The sequence below is a fragment of the Caretta caretta genome, chromosome 13 (assembly GCF_965140235.1).
Source record: "Caretta caretta isolate rCarCar2 chromosome 13, rCarCar1.hap1, whole genome shotgun sequence".
Taxonomy (NCBI): domain Eukaryota; kingdom Metazoa; phylum Chordata; order Testudines; family Cheloniidae; genus Caretta; species Caretta caretta.
Genome location: NC_134218.1, coordinates 1,480,559 through 1,501,555, shown reverse-complemented (window position 1 = coordinate 1,501,555; position 20,997 = coordinate 1,480,559). Strand labels below are relative to the sequence as shown.

Sequence of the window (20,997 nt, the reverse complement as noted above, 5' to 3'; positions counted from 1 at the left end):
ACTAAGACTCATTCACATAAGAGGATCCTGTTGTATTCTGAAAAGTTGGTGGTAAAATAATAAATTGGTGCAATAAATTGGTTTAAACAGATTGATTTCTTTAGTAGGCATTTGCTTTGGCAGACCACCATGTGAAAAATATTTTCTGCTATCTCACAGATGATGTTCAGTTAGAAGAACTACCGGTAATCCTTATCAAGTCAGTTTTCTATTTGTTATTTTACCCTTTCCATGCCCTGGGAATTTAGTCACATAGCAGATACTCATTTTAAAGGGTGTTGCTACATTTCAGGGCATGTTACCATGGATCAAGAGAGCATTTTTAGTAAAAGAGCTATTCCTCTTAAGGAAAACTGAAAAGCTGCGTCACTCTAATTCACTTCTTTTTATTATGGGGCAGACTGGCAAAATGCCCAAACTGCAGATACTTGGTAAATAGGAAAGCAGGTGAACTTCTTCCAAAGTTAGAAAATAAATTATTCTTAAATAAAACTGACATTTGGGGAAAGTGAAGGCAGTTGAATTTGGATGACTTGGTATGAACTTCCTCCTAGCTCATTACAATCTCTTGGCGTGCAAGGAAGAGATTGTTCTCTCTCAGGTTGGGCACACTAGCCAACAAGTGGGTCAAAAGATTTGCTTCCCTACAGGCGACCTGATGATCCACAGAGAGGAAGCCCTTGCCTCTCATACCTGAATTTATGTTTCCTCCACTTTAACCCACTGAGTGCGTTCAGGAATTTTAAACCAGTAGATTGCTCCAAAAGCAACAGCCCAATAGCACAGTTTGAAGATCAGCATACAGGCCTCTCATCCATCCCTAGGGCATGCTAAGGTGTCCCATCAGACTCCTGGCTTTTTTGCCAGATGAATACGCTACTTTATTCAGCTTTCTGAAATGTAGGAGTGTTGCTTTTTTTTTTTAAATGTTAATGTTCTGCACTCACATACCCACATTTCAAAATCCAGTCCGTCGTCAACCTTCTTCACAGAATTACCAAACTCTGCCACATTCCATTTTATTCCTCAGCTCCCTTATACTCTTCAGGTATCAGACGTCACTGCATCTTCCTCTCGGTCTGTACACAGTGGTGGGGCAGTCAGTCCTCCTGTCACGACCCACCATCTGGAACAGAATTCCTGACCTTCCTTCACAATTTAAGTCTCACTTTAGCATCTTCCTCTCCTTGGTTTATGATTCATAGCCATCTTTCTAACAAAACAATCAAACCCTAATCTGAAATTCAGTTTGCTTCTGATCAATCAATTCCCCTCAACCCTGTCTACAGATGCTAGCTGTAGGGAATGTCATACTTACACGTATTACTTGCATTTAGCTGAATAGATTAACAGCCTGAGAAAGGCCATTACCAACCCACACTGTGTTGTGAATCATGCATGGTATTCAGTTATCTACCGGGATGCTCATCTGGATTACATGTCTACAGGAATCATAATCCTTAATCAAGAGGATTATGGCAAATAGCTAATCCTAAAGAACAAACCCGAAGTGTCTAGTGGAATTAAACTTCTTTTCCTATAGAGCCCATTTCTCCTCCCTTTCCCTTCCTTGTGTCCTCAGTAATCTCAGACAATATCTAGAAGGGCTTGGTTAACTAGGTCCAAGAACATCAAGACCTTATCTACTATAGGGGAAACTCTCAAAAACATTGCTTTTTAGATAACAAGCAGTGTGTTTAAGAAGCTGACAAGCACCAAACCAATATATTTCTATTTTTTGTGGCACTACAGCGAGTAGAGAGGACACCTCAAATAAAAAATTCTCCACTTCCAGATGCGTTCCATCTCCCTTCATACCTCAGATACTCATCTGGATCTGGATACAAAAATCAGATCACATTAATACAGAAATAGACAGGATTGCAGTGGCTTGCTTGCAATAATAAAATTCTAAGTGTTCGCTATGATCAAATATAGTCAGCATCTCTCCTTCACAGACTGAAGATGACTACATATACAATTGTCTTCAGTTTTAGCAAGACAGAAGAAATTTGTTTTCATTAAAGGCAGTTTTGTTTGTATGCAAAAATATCAAAGACAATGCAAACAGCAAGACTCTTGATAATGTAACATCACCACACAACATATTAACAAAATATCAAAATAACAACAACATGTAACAAAATAATCAAAAAGATAACAAAATACTTAAAAATTCATTGCATGAAGACTAAAAGTTTTGCCTCAGAAAAGCCTAAACTCAACACTATTCTGGTACCAAGACACACACACATGTAATATGGTTCATAGGAGTAAGTTTTAAAGCAACCACAGGCCTTCGCCAAAACACAACATTAATGGTAGGCCTGCTGGATGAGGCAATAGCCCCCAAAGATCAGTTGGATTACATTGCAGGTGTGTTACAGTCAAAATTACATATGATTATGTCCCAGAAACCTCAGTTGTAAGATCCACCGTATAAATCAGGAAAGCATATCCCATACCAGAATTTACTCTGGCAGAAAACTGAAGATTAGAACAAGAGTAAATCCAATATAGTCAATTACACAATGTAGGTCAATCTTTGAAGTTTAAGTGATCCATCAGGACTGAAGTACAAGGGGTCTCTCATCAGTAGGACCTATTTTTTTCCTTTTATCCCTTGTTATATAATGTATAAAAACCACACCTAACCCAAACTATGAATGAGACCCCTTACAATACAAATCACCCATTAGGCACCATATAATTTTTATTGGTATCAATACTATAGAAAATTAGAGACAAAAACGTAGTTATCCCAATCTCCAGAGTTGGCACCTTCATGCTAGTTTTTAAAGAGATAAATACATTATATGAAATTGTTCCTATAAAATTTAATTTGGACTATAAAATTTTCTGTAATGAATGAAAACTAGCCAAGCTGCATTGACAAAATAATAAATACTCTAGTAAAAATTCCATATCCAAAAGAAGAGTTTTTAGAGATGAGGATCAACACTATTTTACACATGAACTCCTAAGTGAAAAGCATATTACTAGTGTACCCATAAAAGTAAAGTGAACCTTCAATGAACATTGCGAAATATCCAGATACAATTCATGCAGAGTCCTCAGCCTGTGTGTCTTTCACACATCATAGGCAAAGCTTGCCATGTTCATTAACTCTGTGCTCCAAAGCCTGCATCAGAGAACTCTGAAGCACCATGAGACCAAGCCTTGAGGCAACATGCCAGGGTGTCAAAGCATCAGGACAAGGACATTGAGATGCCAGTGCCACAATTGTTATTTGTGTTACCATACCACCAAGGAGCGCTAGTCATGGACCAGGACCCCACTGTGCTAGGTGCTGTACAAATACAGAACCAAGACAGTCCCTGCTCCAGAGAGCTGACAATCTTAGCACAAGACAAGAGATGACAGGTGGAGACAGACAGACAGGGGAGCACAAGGGAACAATGTGATGACACTAATCAGTATGATGGGCAGTGGTCTCAGCAAACTAGAGGCCTAGCCACCACAGAAAAGGAGCGTTTTAAGGAACCACAGAACTAAAGTTCCCGCAGAGTCCCTGGGAGGCGGGAGCCGGGGCATTATTGGCGCTGCTAGAGCAAGTGGTCACCACAATAAAAACAAAGGAAAAGAGGACCCAGGCCTAACTAGAAGGTCGGGAGGGAGCAGAAAAGAGCCCAGGAAGATGTGCCAAGTGGGAAGGCGACGTACACCTACGCAGGTGCTGATCTCAGTCAAGGAGCAACAGACTGAAAGGGTCCAATGGCGAGAAAGTTACGCTTCATGGTGGCATGTGGCCATGGGAGGGAAGATGGCTTGGGCTCCTACTCACTACCACTGTCTTTTGGGACCTTCAGCACTTGGACAGTCCCACTCATCTCACGCCACAGAGCCGAGATACATCAAGGAGAACTCTGCACCCTGGGGTTTCTACTGTCCCAGGCAGAGAGAGAGAGACAAAGCTGAGGGGACAGATGATAGATGGGTCTGAGAAAAGAAGTGGATTCAGAAACCACTCAGTAACAAGGTTTCCAAACAGCAAGAAAAGCATCAAACACACATTTTAATCCTTGTTTAACCAAGTGCTTGTTAGCGAACGGCTTAACCTGTTCTTTAAATTAAATACCATTTACTCCTCCCACTGCTCATTGGTTAAGCTTCCACAGCAAGGCAGAAAAATCCCTTTTACAATTTCAGGCTCAGGAAAAACAAAATGGAGAGCAAACACATTCTCTGTGTAACGTGTTTCACCAGGCGGTTTATTTTAGACCCTCAGATGTGTGCTAGATCCCTTGCAATACAGATACAACAGAATCCCAGCCCCAAGAAGTTTCCAAACCCGCTTGAGACAAGATGCAATGGAGATGAAGGGTTAGAAATGTAGTAAGGATGGGCTGGATGGTAAAGGACTCTGCAAAAGCCAGTGCACAACACAACAGAGCAAGGCATTTCTCTCTTAAATAAATGTTTTAATTTGCTAATTTCTTGAGGACATCACAAAGGAAGTGGGTTTTACGGAAGAGAGGACAGTGGCTTTTGGACCAGCTCAGAAAGGAAACCTCATGGATCGCTTGGAATAAAGCCCAGAGACCTTGCGGGAGAGGTAGACAAATGAGGTACCTAGACTGTCACTGTTTGCAGATGGATGTGATAAGTGACCAGGATGGTTAAGTAGGGAAGGACAAAGTAACGCAGGGCCTTGAAAGGGAGAAAAGGAAGCTTGGACTGGAGGTAGCGGGGAAAGAGGGACCAGAGAGATATGGCACAATGGTAGGCTACAAAGAAGCTCTTTGTACAAAAGCAGTTCTGTCCGGGATGGGGGGCCCAGAGCATGTAGAGAGGTTAGCATGAGGTTGTAGGACAATCAGGATGGAAAGAGAGGAATGCTGGACAGAAGGAAAAAGGTCAGAGCTCAGAAATGCCATGGAGAAACATGCACTGAGCCTCATAAGTGTTGAAGCAGATCCTGCATCTGTCCTCAGGGCCCTCCTCCAAAAACCAGGAACTCTGTGTACAGGAGGAGTCTAAAACAAACCTACATCCAAGAGAAAAGTAAATTAAGAGCTGTTTTTTACTCCATTTTACCCCCATTTGCAACCACAGCAGAGCTTGAGCCAAAACCCAACTGTAACGCTTGCCGCCAAACTGGATGTGGTGACTGCAACGTTCCTGACAACGTGCAGCTTTCACCCCCACATCTTCAGGGACTCACAAAATTACTACTAGCACAAATCTACAAACCCACCTTTCCATTCTATTGTCAACTACACTGCTAGGGCTCTGCCATAAGCTCCTGGCTCTTTTCTAATGGAAGAGCAGCTCCTATTCCTACTCTCCTGTTTGATCAGCTCCCACAGCAGAAACTTTCACCCCTGATAAAAACTCCATGATTGACATGTGCCAGCAAGCAAAAAGCCCTCAGAAATCAATACTTCCGAAAGCTGCCACTCCACTCCCAAGTGGCACAAAGATTATGAGAACACCACTGAGAAAAACATACTGCAGTGCCCTGAGCATGCCCCATAACTGTCCACTCCCAACTGGACAAGCAGGGGGCACACAATGAGGCGGCATGGCTCGGGGATAACAGAGCATAGTGAGAATCAGTCAGGACACTAGGAGCGAGCACACTTCCCCCTAAGACTAGTGTGCGTGTGTGACATTATATACCTTGGGGAAGCGTACTGTAACCCCCATATTCCTCATTTTCATATAATCGTGATCTCACATATAAAGCATGCCTTCTAAAGTATCAGGGGAAAGGGTATGATCTGCTGAAAGTCATTTCTCTGTCCATATATGTGTATCATTAACGCATATGAAGTTATGAGAATTGTGTTGTATGGTGGTCACTAAAATATGCTGTAAATTGGGGAATCAGACAGATATTAGCTCCTCAGAGTCAACAGCAAGAAAAGTAGCCAACGCCCGGGCAAAAACAATGAGGAGTCTGGTGGCACCTTAAAGGCTAACATTGATTTAGGCATAAGCTTTTGTGGGTAAAAAACCCAGTTCTTCAGATGCATGGAGTGAAAATTACAGATACAGGCATAAATATACTGGCACATGAAGAGAAGGGAGTTACCTTAAAAGTGGAGAATCAGTGTTGACAAGGGCAATTCAGCCAGGGTGGATGTGGTCCACTCCCAATAATTGATGAGGTGGTGTCAATACCAAAGGAGGGAAATTGCTTTTGTAGTGAGCCAGCCACTCCCAGTCCCTATTCAAGCCCAAATTAATGGTGTTAAGTTTGCAAATGCCTGGACGGGGTGTCAAACAACCCATCAATAGCCACTGTCCAGCAAGGGAGCTACAATGCAATGACTCACCTGCATGAGGCCACATCAGGGGAATTGCTCAGCCTTGCTTGGAGAAACTCAACAATGCCCCCGGACATGCCTGGACTTGTGCTCCCCAAGCACATGGACAGAGGGTATAAAACAGACAGAGTGGACACACACTAGGTCCTTCTCCTGCCCCCACCTAGGCTGCAAACAACCAAGACACTGAGAAGAAGACAAGACTCCAACGCAGGAGATTGTTCTTTAAACCTGGGCCAAACCTGTATATTAAGGACTGCGATATCCAGTGGGGTGAGAAAAACTGCTTAATCTAGTTGCTGCCCAGTCTAATAGGATTGAGAGTTTAGACTGCGTGCTTATATTTTATTTTATTTTGGTAACCACTCTGACTTTTTGCCTATCACTTAATAACACTTAAAATCTACCTTTTATAGTCAATAAATTTGTTTATCTTTACCAGTGAGTTTGACTGAAGTATGTGGTAAATCTGCTCAGGTTTGACAAAGGCTGGTGTATATCCACTTTCCATTGCTGAAGTGGTGAACCAATTAATAAATTTGCACTGCCCATCCTGAGCAGTACAAGATGGTATATTCCTGGGGTACCGTGCTGGGAGCTGGGGGAATTTGGCTCTGGTGCCTTTCTCTGTGTGATGCATGAGTGGCTCTGGGAGCATTCATGCAAGCCGGCTGGCTGTGGGGCTCCACATGCGGTTGTGCCGAGTGATCGCAGCGCCTGGAGGGGTTTGCTGCTGGTCACTAGCAAGGCATTGTGAGAGACAACCCAGGCTGGAGACAGTTAAGGGGGCATAGCGGTCCCGCGGTCCCAGCTGCACCCCGGGGATCCAATCACAGCGTGGACACCACAAGATATTTCAGTATTCCCGTTCTATCAGTGGCTCACAGTGTCTATCCTCAAGCCGTATTTCCCCAAAGCACAGAACCACTATTGGGCTGCATTGCTGCTGGCGAAACATTTGGCAAGGCACAGGCACATGTACACACCAGGACAATGGCCCTGACAGGATCCAGGGGAACCCTGTTACACATCTCAATGAACTTAAATTGCTATAAACCCAATAACTCACCTGCCCAATGATGCAAAACATAGAAAATTGGACTTATGGAAATAGGATTTTTAAAAAAAATCTCTATAAAAATCATCTCTGGACTCTCATCTCTCTCTGTCCCTCATTTCCGCTGACCAATAATGATCTAGAATTATGTGAACAAGGAGCCCAGTACATGCCACTCCCCTTCCCCCAGAAGATAGAACTCTGCTTCACTTTAAAATATAAATAATAATTAATAACCTAGCCCTTTTGCAGGATTTGCAATACACTGGCTAATCCTCACAATACACCCATGAGGTAGGTAGACAGGCATTGTCTACAGACTGAAGAGGAAGAAACTGAGATGAAGGTTAAGTGACTTTCCCAAATGCACGAATCAAATCAGTGGCATGGCCAGCAGACCCAGGTCTCCCTACTCCAAATCGCACAGCTTAGCATAGTGATTAAGGTTCCTCCATAAAGGGAATGAGGGAATTGTTATTTCCTCCTGGGAATAAGATTCCAAAACAGCATCAAATCGATCATCTGAGTGTCTCACCAGATCCCTCTCTCCAGTTTTATTATGCAAATCCAAGTAACAATGTAAAAGAGCATCTCTTCCTCACCACCACCTATGAAAAACAAGGACCACGTACATAAATAGCTAATGGAACCTGAATTGGCCAGCCTTCATATAAATCATATCTAGCCCTGGCACTGCTACGTTGGCCTGCAAGTAAGCATCCTCCCCACATCAGAGACAAGCAGCTAGGAAAGCAGCAGCCACACCAGGCCTGCATTTCTTGCTTTGTTTTATCCTCTCCCAGTCCTGTTGTATTCAAGATGCAGAGCTCATCACAGCAGCTATTACAGCCCAAACATGCCTTCCAGGAGCTGTCTTGCCAAGCCATTGCCTTCATTAATATAATGTTATCAAATTTCTAATGTTGGTGCTCTAAAGCAAATGTACTGTTACAGCTCACTCCTGGCACATTTTTCAGGAGGAAAACAGCTGCTCGTTGAATCTGTCGCTTTTATTCCCTGCCATCCAGACTCCCTCTCGAACACAAACAAGTACAGACTCCCCCCTACCTGGCTGCTTTTCAGCATTGCTACTCTAACCATAGCAAAAACTCTACCCTGACTAGAGATGGGTGAAGTTAGTTCAGTGTGGGGTCTGAGCCAGAGGCAGGTAATGTAACACAGTCTTGGAGGTGTCATGGTATTCTCCAAATCAAATTGAAAGAATGTGAAGAGCAATTAGACAAAGACAAAAAAAACAACAGCAAAAAATTTGTAAATACATCAGAAACAGGAAACCTGCAAAACAACCAGTGGGGCCACTGGCTAATCAAAAGGCTGAAGGAGCACTCAAGGAAGACAAGCCCATTGTGGAGAAGCTAAATGAATTCTTTGCATTGGTCTTCACTGCAGAGGTTGTAAGGGAGATCCCCACCCCCAAGTGATTCTTTTTAGGTGACAAATCTCAGGAACTGTCCAAGCCTGAAGTGTCAGTAGAGGTGGTTTTGGAACAAATTGACAAATTAAACAGTAATAAGTCACAGGATCAGCTGGAATTCACTCAAGAGTTCTGAAGGAAATCAAATATGAAACTGCAGAACTATTAACTATGGTATGTAACTTATCACTGAAGCCCCCCAACCTGAAGCAAATACTCACCAGCAACCACACGCCACACAACAGAAACACTAACCCAGGAACCTATCCTTGCAACAAAGCCTGTTGCCAACTCTGTCCACATATCTATTCAGGGGACACCATCACAGGGCCTAATCACATCAGCCACACTATCAGAGGCTCGTTCACCTGCACGTCTACCAATGTGATATATGCCATCATGTACCAGCAATGCCCCTCTGCCATGTACACTGGTCAAACCAGACAGTCTCTACATAAAAGAATAAATGGACACAAATCAGACGTCAAGAATTATAACATTCAAAAACCAGTCGGAGAACACTTCAATCTCTTTGGTCACTCGATTACAGACCTAAAAGTGGCAATTCTTCAACAAAAAAAACAACCTTCAAAAACAGACTCCAGCGAGAGACTGCTGAATTGGAATTAATTTGCAAACTGGATACAATTAACTTAGGTTTGAATAAAGACTGGGAGTGGATGGGTCATTACACAAAGTAAAACTATTTCCCCATGTTTTATTCCTCTCTCCCCCCCCCCCCCCCCACCGTTCCTCAGACGTTCTTGTCAACTGCTGGAAATGGCCCACCTTGATCATCACTACAAAAGGTTTCTCTCTCCTCCCACCCACCCCCACCTCCGCTCTCCTGCTGGTAATAGCTCACCTTACCTGATCACTCTCATTACAGTGTGTATGGTAATACCCATTGTTTCATGTTCTCTGTGTATATAAATCTCCCCACTGTATTTTCCACTGAATGCATCCGATGAAGTGAGCTGTAGCTCACGAAAGCTTATGCTCAAATAAATTTGTTAGTCTCTAAGGTGCCACAAGTCCTTCTTTTCTTTTTACTCAAGAAACAGTTTTTGGAGTCAGTATAGGTAGCTCTCTGAAAACAGCTGCTCAATTTGCACCAGCAGACAAAAAAGCCAATAATGTTAGGAAGCATTAGGAAAAGGATAGATAGATGTAAGCGGTGTCAGGATGAGCTCCACCCTGACATCTGGTGGTGAGGTGTGGCAAGTTGTGGAAAAGAACTTCAGGGGCCAATCTCATTTGCATAGGCACACCCACCATGCCTAGAATGAGACCATAGCTGCCCAAATGGTCACTTTGGCTGCTGTGGGATCCCCAGTGTCTCTGTTATTGGGGCAGGAAGAATAAATTGTTATTACCCTGATTATGGGAACTGTGCTTGGAACTGTACGTGGCCTTTTGTTATGATGGAGGGATTCACCATCAACTAAGTAGCACTCGCTAGGCAAGGGTCATGGGTTCCAAAACTGTGTGGATGGAGAGAGGCTGGGGACAAGTATTAATACTTGGTGGCATGGGCCCCTTGGTGAGGGCCCTACATGCTAATTGCACTTCCTCCTCTCTCCACTGTGGAATATCAGAGCTAATTTTGATTTCATTAGAAGTCTAGTTACAGGCTGCTGAGCTCACTTTGGGCTGACAGTGCACCAGCACTGGGGCTCCCCTACTACAAGCTGAATTCACCTAAGAGCTGAAATCACTGAGTGTTGTGTTAAGTAGTGGGGGAGCCTGAAGATATATTGTGGAGCAGTTTGTGGGACGGCTGGAGTGCCTTGCAGACGGGCTGGTGAAGCAGTTTGACGCGGAGCGGTTTGTGGATGGCAGGAGCTGCTTGTGGGCCGTGGAGCTGAGCGAAGGAGTTCGTGGGGTGGCTGGCGGAGCGGAGCACAGCTGAGCGAAGGAGTTCGTGGGGCAGCTGGCGGAGCGGAGCGCCGCTATGGAGCGGTCAGCTTCAGATCATGTAAGGTGCCTCTTACCCCTGTCCCATTTCCACCCAGGTTGGGAGATAAAGCTCCGCAGATAAACTTTCGAACTCTGGGGCTGCCCTGACCAGGGACAGAGACTTTTGGGACTTTGGGTGATTTGGGGTTGCTGGACTCAAGAACCAAAGGGAAAAGGGCATGCCCCAATTTGCTTGGGGTGGGTTTTTTTTGCTCATGGGTTGTGTTATGAATCCTGTTGGTGGTGTTTCCCCAACATAATGCCACATTGTTTCTCTCTGTTATTAAAAGGCTTTTGCTACACTCAGTCTATGTGCTTGCGAGAGGGGAAGAATTGCCTCTTGGAGGCGCCCAGCGGGGGTGGTATATATTTGTCGCAGGTCACTGGGTGGGGGCTCGAGCCGGTTTGCATTGTGTTATTGGAATGGATCCCCTAGATATTGAACCCGGCCCTTGTTGCTGCCAACTCTGACGGGCAGAAGGGTTACATAATAATACAGAAAATATCATAATGCCACTAGATAAATCCATAGCATGCCCACACCTTGAATACTGCATGCAGTTTTGGTTGCTCCATCTCAAAAAAGATGTATTAGAAATGGAACAGGTACAGAGAAGGGCAACGAAAAGGATTAGGGGTATGAAACAGGTTGCGTATGATGAGAGATTAAAGAGAGACTACTAAGGGGAGATATGCTAAAGGCCTATAAAATCATAAATGATTTGGAGAAAGAAAGAGGGAAGGCTTATTTACCCCTTTGTGTATCACAAGAACTAGAGGTCACACAACTAAATTAATCAGCAGCAGGTTTAAAACCAAACAAAAGCAACTACTTCTTCATACAATGCAGTCAACCCGTGGAACTCATTGGCATAGGATGTTGTGAAGGCCAAAATTATAACCAGGTTCAAAAAAGAATTAGATAAGTTCATGGAAGATAGGTCCAACAATGACTATTAGCCAAGGTGCCTAAATCTCCAACTGCCAGAAGCTGGGACTGGACAACGGGATGGATCACTCAAAATAAGACAGTTACCTATTTAAGATCCACTCATACTCCTCACTGTTTTTTTCCAACCGTTTGAATTGCCCCCTGGAAAGTTCAGCTAGGAAATCTCTGGTACAAAGCCCAAGCATCACTGTCAGTATTTACAGTTCTCCTGCAAGACGCATTTCAACTATATACAGTATACAGAAAAAAATGACAACTGACAGCAGGAGGAGGACCAGACCCAGCTCAGGTTACAGGGTCCTAGAGTACTCTACTGAAGCATTCTGTAAAGCAGGGTCTCCCAGAGGAAAAAGGAAACAAAGAGAGGAACTTTAGCTGTTACTAGTTTATTTCTGCAATGCCTGATGTTCATTGAGTCACACTTCAGCGCTCAGAGCCCTGAAAACACTGCTTTTGAGGTGACATTTGTAGTTGCCTCATTACTCTTTTCAAAAGAGTTTTGCATCAAAGAGACAGATCTTCAAACAGCAGACACATGTACACATATACAATAACTTATTAACAGCCACACGGGAAATGGAGCCACTCTGAGCTGCTGGTACTGAAATAAGCAAAGCATCTGTGTGAACAGCTAACACGGCACCAATGTGACTGCACAGGCTGCTGTGTATGTTATGCTGCGGGGGAGCAACGAAAGGGTTGGTGTTCTATCCATAAACCCGCATGGGCTTTTCAAAAATTTACTTTCTCCTTCCACCTCATCCTGTAACAGGACAGACTCTGGCTGAGTCCTACCTTCGTGTTCCTTTTCAGTTGTTCCGACTTTTTTTATCTTCTTTGGAGACTTCATGAAGAGTGGGAAGATAGTCCTCAGACCCAGGATGTCTACAAACTTGTGACAGTTGTCTGTGCCCTCGGGTCCAATCATGGCATGGTCCAGTACCTTCAGAGCACTGCTGCGAGAGATCTTTTTTTCTCTGTGAAAAGAAAGTATCTGTGTTCAGGATGGGAGTGATGCATAGAGCTATGGAGTAAAGCTTCATTTATAGGTGTTGGAAGAGGCGGTGTGAAGAGGCAACATTTAACATGGCAAAAACAAGTGAGAAGAGTCTTTGCACAAATTCTTCTAAGTGCCTTGTTTTGCGATAAGCAGAACCGTTAGCTCCCTGGATCTCTCCCTTTCAAATCAACAATGAAGGCAAAACAGGCTTCATGCTCTCTTCTGCTACAACAAGAGCAGTCTACCTCCACGCTGTCTTACAAGCGGCCACGCAAAGAGCATGGTGTTCCGTGTGCTACACCAAGTATTGTTAACCGTAGGGACCAGGGTTCCAACTGAGCGTGAGGTCAGCTGAGAGGACATGAGTAGACTAACCGCCGTTGGGTTCCTGTTGGACAACAGTCTATATCATGAAAGCAAGGAAGGGTTCCTGGTGATGTGAACAAAACCACCACTAAACCTGCCACATTCAGAGGCAAATGGAAAAGGCATCTCTTTGTGCAGGTTTTCCTAAACTAGTATGCTCGTTTTGACAGCCTCATTTGCAGGCCAGCCGACAGAGGGGGCAATTGCCATGGGGCCCTGGCAATTTAAAAGGGCCCGGGGGCCCCCGGCAGCACAGCAGCCCTAAGGCAGGCTTCCTGCCCGCCCTGGCTCCACACAACTCCTGGAAGTGGCCAGCACATCCCTGCAGCCCCTGGGGAGGAGGTGTCTTCACACACTGCCCCCACCCTAAGCTCCGCAGCTCCCATTGGCTGGGAACTGTGGCCCATGGGAGCTGCGGGAGTAGTGCCTGTGGGCAGCGGCGTGTGGAGACCTTCTGGGCCACCCGCCTAGGAGCCGCTGCCAGAGGGGTGTGCCAGTCTCTTTTGGGAGCCGCTCGAGATAAACGCTGACCCCCGGACCCCCTCCTGCACCTCAAAACCCCCTGCCCCATCCTAGAATCTGCACCCCACACCCAAACTCCCTCCCACAGCCTGTACCCCAACCCCCTGCCCCAGCCTGGTGAAAGTGAGTGAGGGTGGGGGAGACCAAGCAATGGAGGGAGGGAGGATGGAGTGAGCAGGGGTGGGGCCTCGGAGAAGGGGTGGGACGGGGCATGGGCTCAGGGAAGGGCAGTGCAGGGGGCGGGGCAAGTGTCTTTGGATTTGCGCGATTAGACAGTTGACAACGCTACCAGGCGGGCATGGGGAGATAGATGTACCACAACTAAGGTACTGAAAAATAAACTGCCTTGCACAAATTGACCCAAAAAAATAACAGCACGGTTAAATATATTTTCTATGCAGAGTAACATTTAATAAGAGTCCAGGCCTCAAAGTGTTATGCTAGGCACCTTAAAATGTCCCCTCAAGGATATAAACAGGCCTCTCTCTTAGCAATGAAGGAGGCTTGAAAACGCTAACACATGCCATGCTCACCTGAAGTAGGAATCTAGCTCTCGCTATGATGAGATACTAAAGGCATGTTTAGGTGTCTGCATCTAGTATGTTCTGTTTACTCTAATAACCCTGTAAACACTTCGGAGCAGAGAGCATAGCTTGGGGAAAACTTCTGTTTCTTGGGGTACCACACACAGACCAAGTCAGCATTTAAATAATTAAAGAATAAACTTAAAGACGTTTCCCACACAACAGTGGCAGTGGAAGGAATAATGGTTACCATTCCATAAAGCGACTTTTTTGGCTAAAGCTGAATTAAGAGTCTTTACCACACATGCCAAGTTCCCAGTTTGGCCTTTCTATGACAACAATGAACATCATCAATAGTGATGAACACACTAAATTTTTTCCTATTGGTGATGTCAAATGTAGCAGAGAAAACTCAGTCCCCTGAAATCATGTCTTGGAAGAAAGCAGATGGATTTTCAGCTATTTGGTTTTAATAGGAATTTGTAATTTTAACGTTTGCAATTCACATTGTAGGCAGGCACCTCAGAAGTAGTATTTTAAAATCTATGCATCTCACATCAGCAACATAATCGATCACAGCATTATTTGGTGATACATTTTAAAAAACCTGTGAAACATGAACTGAGAAAGGAGCCATAGAAACATTCAGCTAGCAGACCAAGTGGATCAGATGAACACGTGCAAGAACAACACAACCTGAAGAACAAAAGAATCCATGCAGCCCTATCCAGCCCATGCTGCACAACACTGAGGGGCTGGCAAGAATGCATACTCGGGGCCCAAGTCTGCATTCCTGTCATACCCCAAACCACAACAAAATCCGACAATGCAGGATCAAGCCCTTAACTGGTAAAATTCTCACTGCCTCTTAATAGACCCATACAAATGGCCAGAGCAGACCACTAGTCCATCTACTATATTATCCTCTCTCTGACAGCAGCCAGGATCAGATGCTTCAAAGAAAGGTGCAAGAAACCCCATAGTGGATAATTACAGAATAGTATGGCTACAGTGGAAGCTTCTTCCTAACCTCTGTGAATTAGTGGTTAGTCTCTAAGGTGCCACAAGTACTCCTTTTCTTTTTTCTGAAACCTGTGAATCAGTGGTTATCTTATGCCTGAAGCACAAAAGTATATAGCCCAACCAAAAAAAGTTACCCTGCCTAGTGTAACTGTGGATGTTTTCAATATCCAGTAAATGTCTTTTTTTTAAAAAATTCTGCTAAGACCTTGGCCTTACTCATGCTAGTTATGCATTAGATTATATATATATTTATATATATACACATATAAATTGAGATTTGGGGGTTCAATCTTTTCCCGGTCCTATTTGTTACCTGCAGACCCTTCCCACTTCAAACTCTCCCTCACATTCTGGGTCAAAGTAACAAAAAGCTAAAAAATAAAAGTCCTTTTTTTGGCTGAATAGTCTAAGAAATATTTTCAGAGGGAAGTAATTGCCTATTGATCAGCATTTAGGCAGGTTGCACAGAGCTATCTCTGGAATATTCATTGGATTTAAGTTCAGGCTTTTAGAGATCAATAGCTGTTTGACTGGACTGTCTAGGGTTGATTTTATTTGAAATATTTATTCTACTGGAGGGCAAGTAGTTTATCTTAGTCTCATCTGGGTTTATTGAAGTATCTTTTAGCTGAGCACTAATTCAAACACAAGCAGACGTGCAGCCCACCAAATAGAGAGTTATCTTAGTTTAACAGAAGGACTGTGAAGCACTATAATGCACATAGCACCCTGTGGTTTATTCCTCTGATGCTGTTCGATATAAGAGAAGTATCCTTTGTAATGTCTATTTCTTTAAAAGGATAGTTGCCAAGGTTTTCCGGACCCCCATTAGCATACATGTAAAGCCAATTATTATAAACCCTGTCTCTTTCCTTATCCTGTCTCTTATAAGCAGGGTTTTCTGAAGTCATTCAGTCCATCCCATCCCAGCCATGCATCTCTCCCATTACATTACGCAGAGGTCAGAGTACATCTTGTGCAGAGAAGACCCCACAAGAGCTGTAGTGTTATTTTTAATGGCAGCACTTACTGTCAGAGTAACAATCAACCTCCTGTGCACACCACTTATGGACAAAGGCACTGTATGCATCTACCAGGGCCACTACATGTGCTTCACATTCTCCTTTCTAAAAGGTTTTCATGCTTCAAATTTGTATTTTCCCCATATACATCAAGACAAATAAATAATCGTGGTTTTTGTAAAGGAAAATCATGCATCACCAATCTACTAGAATTCTTTGAGGGGTTCAACAAGCATGTGGACAAGGGGGATCCAGTGAGTATGTTGTATACTAGTCACTTTGAGAATCATAGAACTGGAAGGGACCTCGAGAGGCCATCTAGTCCAGTCCCCTGCACTCAAGGCAGGACTAAGCATTATCTAGACCATTCCTGACAGGTGTTTGTCTAACCTGCTTTTAAAAATCTCGAATGATGGAGACTCCACAACCTTCCTTGGCAATTTATTCCAGGGTTTAACCACCCTGACAGTTAGGAATTTTTTCCAAATGTCCAACCTAAACCTCCCTTGCTGCAATTTAAGTCCATTGCTTCTTGTCCTATCCTCAGAGGTTAAGCAGCAGTATAGCATGCTCGATGGACTAACGGACAGACCCTGTGAGGCAAACGCTGGGTAAAATGTCTATGTTTAACAAAAAAAAAGATTCAGCAAGGAGTCTAATTCCGAGCTTTGAAGAGATCACTGGGCACAACAGGACTAGTAAACGTACGAGAATGTTAAGAGCCATGAAAGATGCACCTTGAAAGGACTACAGACAAGCTCTGTGGAGCTGTGCAATCACAGATGCATGTGTCTGGTTTTGGGCCTTGTACTGCTCACATTCCACTTGTTTATGCTGCACAGTCAAAGACTGCTTTTGCACAGGTTAAGCAAAGCCACAGTGAATTTCTTCAGAATAGAAATGTCTGTCATTCAAGCAATGGAAATTTCTGTGCACCCTCTTTGCTGCATTTGTCTGTGTGTGCATGGCTGCACCTTCAGTTAATAACCAAGATAGATTCACTTTATTCTTGCTACACAACAGAGATCCCTCTCAACATGTCCCTTGAGAACACGGTGGTCGCTTCTCTTCCAAGCCCTAACAGGGTTTTACAGCAAAAGTAATCAGCCTCGTGTCAATGTTTTCAAGGAAGCTGACAACACAATTCTGGTTTTCTCCCTGTGTTGCCTTTTTAAGTAAACTGAACCTTTTTTTGCTCAAGGCAGCGCCTGAGATTCCACACTGCATAAAGTGCTTCCTGGCCAGCAGAAGCCTGAACTGTGCTTGAAGACAGACTTTAATTGAATGTGACATTTCTAAACCTCCTGTGGTGGCCACCATCTTGCTGATAAATTATCTCATTCATGAGAGGCAGCCCACAACATAAACAAGGCTCCACGCTTGGGCACAAGGTGCATCCTCAAGAATTCTATCTCCTCTAGGTCTCACCTTGTCTCTGACCTCTCTTCTGTCTCCACTGCCCACAATTTCGGTCACCCTCAATCCTCTGTTCTCCTGCTTCTTCCATAATTGCTTTATGCAAATCTGTTTATCCCCACCTCTGCAATATCAGCCATCTGCACTTCTCCTGAAGTGCTCATCCTCCTGATCTGACTAGTGCAACTCCCTTCTCAATGACTCCCCCGCCCCCCAGGCGCAGATCACAGACTTCAAGAGCAGAATGCTGCCACCCACCTTCCCACACGTACAAAGGGCGATGCCCACCGCAGGTCTATTTTTGAATACCACTGCTGGCTCCCCATTAATTCAAGCCTCAGTTCAACACTGCCCTCATTATTGAAACAGTTACCTTGTGTGCATTGACTATTTCTTGTTTGCTCCGTCCTCTCATCAGCTACCCATCTTGCCACTGTCAGAACAAGAACTTCCTCTGCAGTTCCTGCCATATGGAATAGCGTTCCTGTATCACTCTACTTTGATTCGCCACGTCTTTTATTTTTAACTTTAACTATATTAACCCTGTGGAACATTTTAGCAGCCAATTAGTTAAGCAGAATAAAGATGTATCATACAGAGGCCCAGTACATAAGGGCTGAAAACGAATTTCAGTTCTGCTTTAAGAAGAACATTTGCCCAGTTTTTGTTGAATGTGTCACTTAACAGAGGAACAGCCGTGTTAGTCTGTATTCGCAAAAAGAAAAGGAGTACTTGTGGCACCTTAGAGACTAACCAATTTATTTGAGCATGAGCTTTCGTGAGCCACAGCTCACTTCATCAGATGTGCTGTGGCTCACGAAAGCTCATGCTCAAATAAATTGGTTAGTCTCTAAGGTGCCACAAGTACTCCTTTTCTTTTTGTGTCACTTAAAAATACATTATCTGAAGACACTCAACACTGACTATGGTTTGCTATTTAATGGGAGAGTAGATGAAGGCTATGTGCAGTCCCTAAGGGAAGTGAGAAAACAAGTTCACACAAGGTGCAAGTTTCCTTTGCTGGTAGATATATAGTCTTAAATCTCAGCATAAGTAACCCAGACCTGTTTTCATTCCTTTGTTGTCCATGGGAATCTCTTGGGTCACTTTATCTGCTAAACTAACCATTTAGCTGAAGGACACCACACTGTCTGGCAGCTCTGGATATATGATCTCACTAATGGAGCAGTTACACCAGTGATACAGACCTGCTAACGTGCTTGGAAGCAGGAGACAAAGAACGTAACCTACTCCTAGGAAATAACCAGGAGTCAAGCCACAGAACATTCCTACCTAGCTCTCCTCTCTCACACACCAGGTGATGAAACATCTATTAGAACTTGGGAGTTGTTAGAACTTGTTAGAGCTGTTAGAACTTGGGGGAGTGTAAGGGGGAAGCTACATACACTTAACATTCCTTAAATTCTTCAAACTTTAGCTAAAAAACACCCCCTGAAAAAAACAAAACAACAACAAAGGAATCAGCTGCAGGAGTAAAAAGAGAATGCAGTCAGAAGTCCAGCAACAGAGTGGGGGCACCCAGTTAACTGCACTCAATGCACTATGTATGATTACTTGCCCTATGGACAGATGGCGTACGTGTGCGTGCGGTGCAAGGAGCTCCTAGCCCTTAGAGACCGTGTTCATGCTTTGGAGACCAGGGAGGCTGAGCAGGAGGAGCTAAGGGAGATAGAGAGGTACACACATGAGACTTTCCGGGACACAGTAGAAATGTCCCACAGCCTCTGTACTGTTGAGAAGGATGAAAGCCACAGGGAAGGAGAACATCCAACCGGAGCAGAGGGAAATGATCCAATAGTTGGGACCCTCCTTCCAGATGATGTTGTGGTATCCTCTCGCACTGAGGATACCACTCCGGGGGTAGGGAACTCCAGTTATTACGAAGAGACAGGTATTAGTAACGTGCGAGTCAATCATTAGAAACATAGATTGCTGGGTTTGCGATGACCAGGAGAACCACATGGTGACTAGCCTGCCTGGTGCAAAGGTTGTGGATCTCGAGACATCTAGATAGGCTTATGTGCAGTGCTGGGGAGGAGCCAGTGGTCGTGGTACATGTAAGTACCAATGACATATGCAAGGATAGGAGAGAGGCCCTGGAGGCCAAATTTAGGCTGCTAGGTAAGAGTCTGAAGTCCAGGATCTCCATGGTAGCATTCTCTGAAATGCTTCCAGTTCCATGCACAGGGCCAGTGACACAGGCAGAACTGCAGGGTCTCAACGCGTGGATGAGATGATGCTGTAGGGAGGAGGGGTTTAGATTTATTAGGAACTGGAGAAACTTTTGGGATAGGGGGAGCCTATACAGGAAGGATGGGCTCCATCTAAACCAAAGTGGAACCAGATTGCTGGCACTAAAATTAAAAAGGTCATAGAGCAGTTTTTAAATTAATGGCTGGGGGAAAGCCGGCAGGTGCAGAGGGGACAGACACATCCCTCAGGAGAGGATTTACTAATGGAGATTCTCTATTTCCTAGTGAGGAGGAGAAGACGGAAGATAAAATACAGGTAGGATCTGATGAGAAACAGTCAAAAGAAAAAAAAAGTCACATTCAATTACATCATATAATGGCAGACAGCTAAAAAGTGATATGTTTTTAAAGGGCTTATATACAAATGGTAGAAGTCTAAACAATAAGATGGGTGAACTAGAGTGCCTCGTATTAAATGAGGCTATTGATATAATTGGCATCACAGAAACTTGATGGAATGAGGATAATCAATGGGACACAGTAATACCAGGGTACAAAATATATCAGAAGGACAGAACAGGTCGTGCTGGTGCGGGAGTGGCACTATATGTGAAAGAGAGCATAGAATCAAACGAAATAAAAATCTTAAATGAACCAAACTGTACCACAGAATCTCTATGGATAATAACTCCATGCCCTAAGAAGAAGAATATAGTGGTAGGGATATATTACCAACCACCTGACCAGGATGGTGATAGTGACTGTGAAATGCTCAGGGAGATTACAGAGGCTATTAAAATAAAAAATTCAGTAATAATAATGGGGAATTTCAACTATCCCCATATTGACTGGGTACATATCACCTCAGGACGGGATGCAGAGATAAAGTCTCTTGACACCTTAAATGACTGCTTCTTGGAGCAGCTAGTCCTGGAACCCACAAGGGGAGAGGCAATTCTTGATATAGTCCTAAGTGGAGCACAGGATCAAATCCAAGAGGTGAATATAGTTGGACCGCTTGGTAATAGGGACTATAATATAACTAAACGTAACATCCCCGTGGCAGGGAAAACACAACAGCAGTCCAACACTGCAGCATTTAATTTCAGAAAGGGGAACTAGACAAAAATGAGGAAGTTAGTTAAACAGAAATTAAAAGGTACAGTGCCAAAATTAAAATTCCTGCAAGCTGCATGGAAACTTTTTAAAGACACC

The 20,997-nt window shown here is 44.0% G+C and overlaps 1 protein-coding gene across 1 annotated transcript in view; it reads right to left on the bottom strand.

Moving 5' to 3' along the window:
* The window catches only part of CTNNBL1 (catenin beta like 1), a 106,940-nt gene that overhangs the window by 29,439 nt on the left and 56,504 nt on the right, over positions 1 to 20,997 (bottom strand). Inside the window, exon 11 of the mRNA XM_048819545.2 lies at positions 12,492 to 12,673. Coding sequence (XP_048675502.1) covers positions 12,492 to 12,673 — 182 coding nt within the window. The remainder of the gene's footprint in view (positions 1 to 12,491; positions 12,674 to 20,997) is intronic.